The 3,214-nt window shown below is 24.4% G+C and overlaps 1 protein-coding gene across 2 annotated transcripts in view; it reads right to left on the bottom strand.

The window, feature by feature from the left end:
* Positions 1 to 3,214, bottom strand: part of LOC108684098 (ankyrin repeat domain-containing protein 6) — a 24,401-nt gene that overhangs the window by 12,951 nt on the left and 8,236 nt on the right. For both annotated transcript variants that reach the window (XM_018188191.1, XM_018188199.1), the window contains exons 2-3: positions 2,008 to 2,113; positions 383 to 481 (exon numbers count right to left, since the gene is read on the bottom strand). In XM_018188191.1, the coding sequence (XP_018043680.1) occupies positions 383 to 481; positions 2,008 to 2,100 (192 nt within the window). In that variant the 5' untranslated portion in view covers positions 2,101 to 2,113. The remainder of the gene's footprint in view (positions 1 to 382; positions 482 to 2,007; positions 2,114 to 3,214) is intronic.

Raw genomic sequence — 3,214 nt, 5'->3', positions numbered from 1 at the left:
AAATGTTATAAAATCTAAAAAATTAAAAAATATTTTTTTTAAATTATGGGATGAAAAATCTTAAAATATTTCAAAATTTAAATATGAAAAATTCTAACAAAATAAGAGAATATGTAAACTTTCCAAATATTTCTGAGTATTTCTGAAAAATGTTCCAATTTGTATAAAAATTATAAGAAAAATTTTCATCAGGGAATGCTTAGAAATATTCAGTTATTCGTTATTTTCCTCTTGTATTCTAATACTTACTAATAATAATATTTATTATATCGCCAGAATTCAATAATTATTTATTGTCTTTGTTGAAGACAAATGAAAACAATTTCTATATTTTATACAATAGCTAAAATATTTAAAATGAAATTTACGCTGCACTACTCACCTCGTCAGTGGCGCTAACGTCGACGCCTTGCAGCAACAGGATCTCGCACACTTCCACGTGACCACCTGCCGCGGCCAGCAATAGAGGCCCCCGGCCATTCTGAAACACGTCAGGAATCTTGAATATCTTCATGCAACTGTGCATGCTCGATAAACTTATTAATTAAGAGTCATGCGCTGAAAATATTAAAAAATGAATTCCTTTTAGGAACGCCGAATAAAATTTCTTAATCAGCTAGATTTAATTTCTTTAACATAAATTAATGTTACATAAAAATCTCTTTTTCTCAGTCAATATATCTTATAATGCACATTTGCAATTCATATAAATTTATAAACTAACTCCTTCAATTTTATATTTTATGTACGCAACAAAGTTGTATTTTGTATTAATTTTTTCCTATCAGTTCATACTTTCCTATCAATACTTTCCTATCAAAAATTCACGGAATACTATCTTTTTCAATTTATTATCTCGCAATATTAATTCAAACTCTCATTACTCAAAAGTTAAATTAAAAAGTTCTGTTTATTATTTTAAAGTAATCTCAAAAATTCATATGTACATACATACATATAAATGAATTATTTATTTAGTAAAGTAATTATTATTTAGTAAAAGTACATCGCATATAAATGAATGCGTTATGTATACACAAATTTCAAAAAAAAAAATAAAGATTTACTATTTATTAGCAACTGTGAAATGTATTAGTGCAAAAACAAGATTTTTTCCTATTTTAAATAGATTTAATGTAACTTTTTGTAAAATTGCAGTTATATATTGTCTAGGAAAATTAATAAATTAAATCTCATCCAATGGAAAGTGTGGTGGCAAATAATTTAATAACAAATAATTGATAATTTTAATCATATAGAATTACAAGTTATCAATTAATTAAAGTACAAGCAATCTTATGTTAATAAGCACATATCAATCTGATGATCTATTTCTATTCTTTTATATTTCAGCAGTGCAAAAGATAAATGTGTATCGCACCTATTTGCATTCTAAATCTAATCTAACTGATGCAGTTACATACATTACATAAGAAATTATGCCGCATACAAGAACGAAGTAAATTAATAGCTGAAATTAATATATTTCTGCCAGCCGCCCTCGAGGCCGTTAATAAAGTATTCCAGACAGTGTCATAAGTAATTATAAGCGGAACTCAATTTAACGCCTTGTAATAATTTTAAACTTTTTCTTAATAATATTAATTTATTTATAGAGAATCGTTTTTTAATTTCATTTCTACAAGATCTTTAAAACATGAATATAATCATAATAAAATCTAGATAACATTATTTATCGACATTTTGATGTTAAAATGTCGATAAATTAAAGATATCATTTTAATGCCGAAATAACAATAAATAACATCAACTTGCTATTTGAGCAGTAAAATGATATATTTTTTTACTTTTTAACAGAGAAACTATTTGTTAATCTAAATTCTGAAAATTTATGATTTGTTTTTCGAAAGTATTCATAAAAAGATATCAAAAGAATTATGTTTCTAAAAATTAAAGTAACATAAAAGAATTTTTTATATTAAATAAATTCTGTTCATGTGTGTATTGTGAAAAAACTTGAAAAATTTGAGAAGTAAAAAGTCATACTTCGTCAGGCAACGGTTTAACATTTTCGTTGAGCAAGCATGCAACTCGATCAACATCACCATGAGCAGCTGCCTCGCGCAACTTTTCTGCCATTCCAATCGCACATCTGTAATTAGAATAATGCATATTATTTTAAATAATAGCGAGTAACATGTGCCTTGAAATTGTTTTGTAACTTTAATAAACTTATTATATTTTATGTATCCATTTTATAAACAGCAGATCATTATTTAAATGAATTAAATCACTCTGACATAAAAAAATTAAAATCTTTTTGTTTTAAAATATAAACTCAAGAATAATATATACAAATATATATACATATAAATATGTACACAATATATACAAATATTCGTCCAATTAATTTGTATGAAAAACGCAAATATTCATTATAAACGTCTTTATACATTCTGTCTAAAAAAAAATTAGGAAATTTTAAAGAAAATTAATAGATCTTTTTAAAAAGTCGAAAATATTTTAATCGGCTATGTTAATATATAAATAAAGAATAAATTATAAGAACTATACAGGATGTTATGTAATTCATCCGGCAACGTAGTAGACAGGTAGAGCGGACTAAACTGAATCGAAAAGACCTTTTTCAGAATTTTTTATCAACTTTTTAGTATTGCAATTTTTTTATTTCTATCAACATGAAAAAATACGATTAAAAATTAAAAAATTCTAAAAAAATTCTGAAAAAATTCTTAGAATCTTTATGAGAAGAAAATAAACAATTTTTGTCTCTTGCTATTTTTCTGTAAAGTTGAGTAAAAAATTATTGAAGATATTCAAATTTTTAATAAATAATATCTTGTTAACTCTTTCGAAAATTACAAAATGGTAGTAGACTTTTCGACTCAGTTTAATCCACGAGTGTTTGTTGGATAAATTACGGGATATCCTGTATTATCGCACAAAATTATTTTAAAATAAATTAAATTTTACTTAAATAACAAATGTGTTTAAAAAATAATATGTTTAAAAAAATATAATTTTTTATGTATTTAAATATACTAATAAAATCTGTCTTATAAATTTTATAATCCACCAAAATAAATTACTGAAAAGGATGTGATATTTTCCAAGGTAATAGAATCTTTTAAATGAACTTCACAGAATTTAAATGTCACTTCTTTACGGAGATAAACTTAACGCGTTAAAAAAGTAAACCAAGATAGCGTCTAATGTTTCTCGTTAAAGGAAA

The sequence above is a fragment of the Atta colombica genome, unplaced genomic scaffold (assembly GCF_001594045.1).
Source record: "Atta colombica isolate Treedump-2 unplaced genomic scaffold, Acol1.0 scaffold10, whole genome shotgun sequence".
Classification (NCBI taxonomy): Eukaryota; Metazoa; Arthropoda; class Insecta; order Hymenoptera; family Formicidae; genus Atta; species Atta colombica.
Note: the sequence above shows the minus strand (reverse complement) of the source record. Positions and strands in the feature narration are given on the sequence as shown.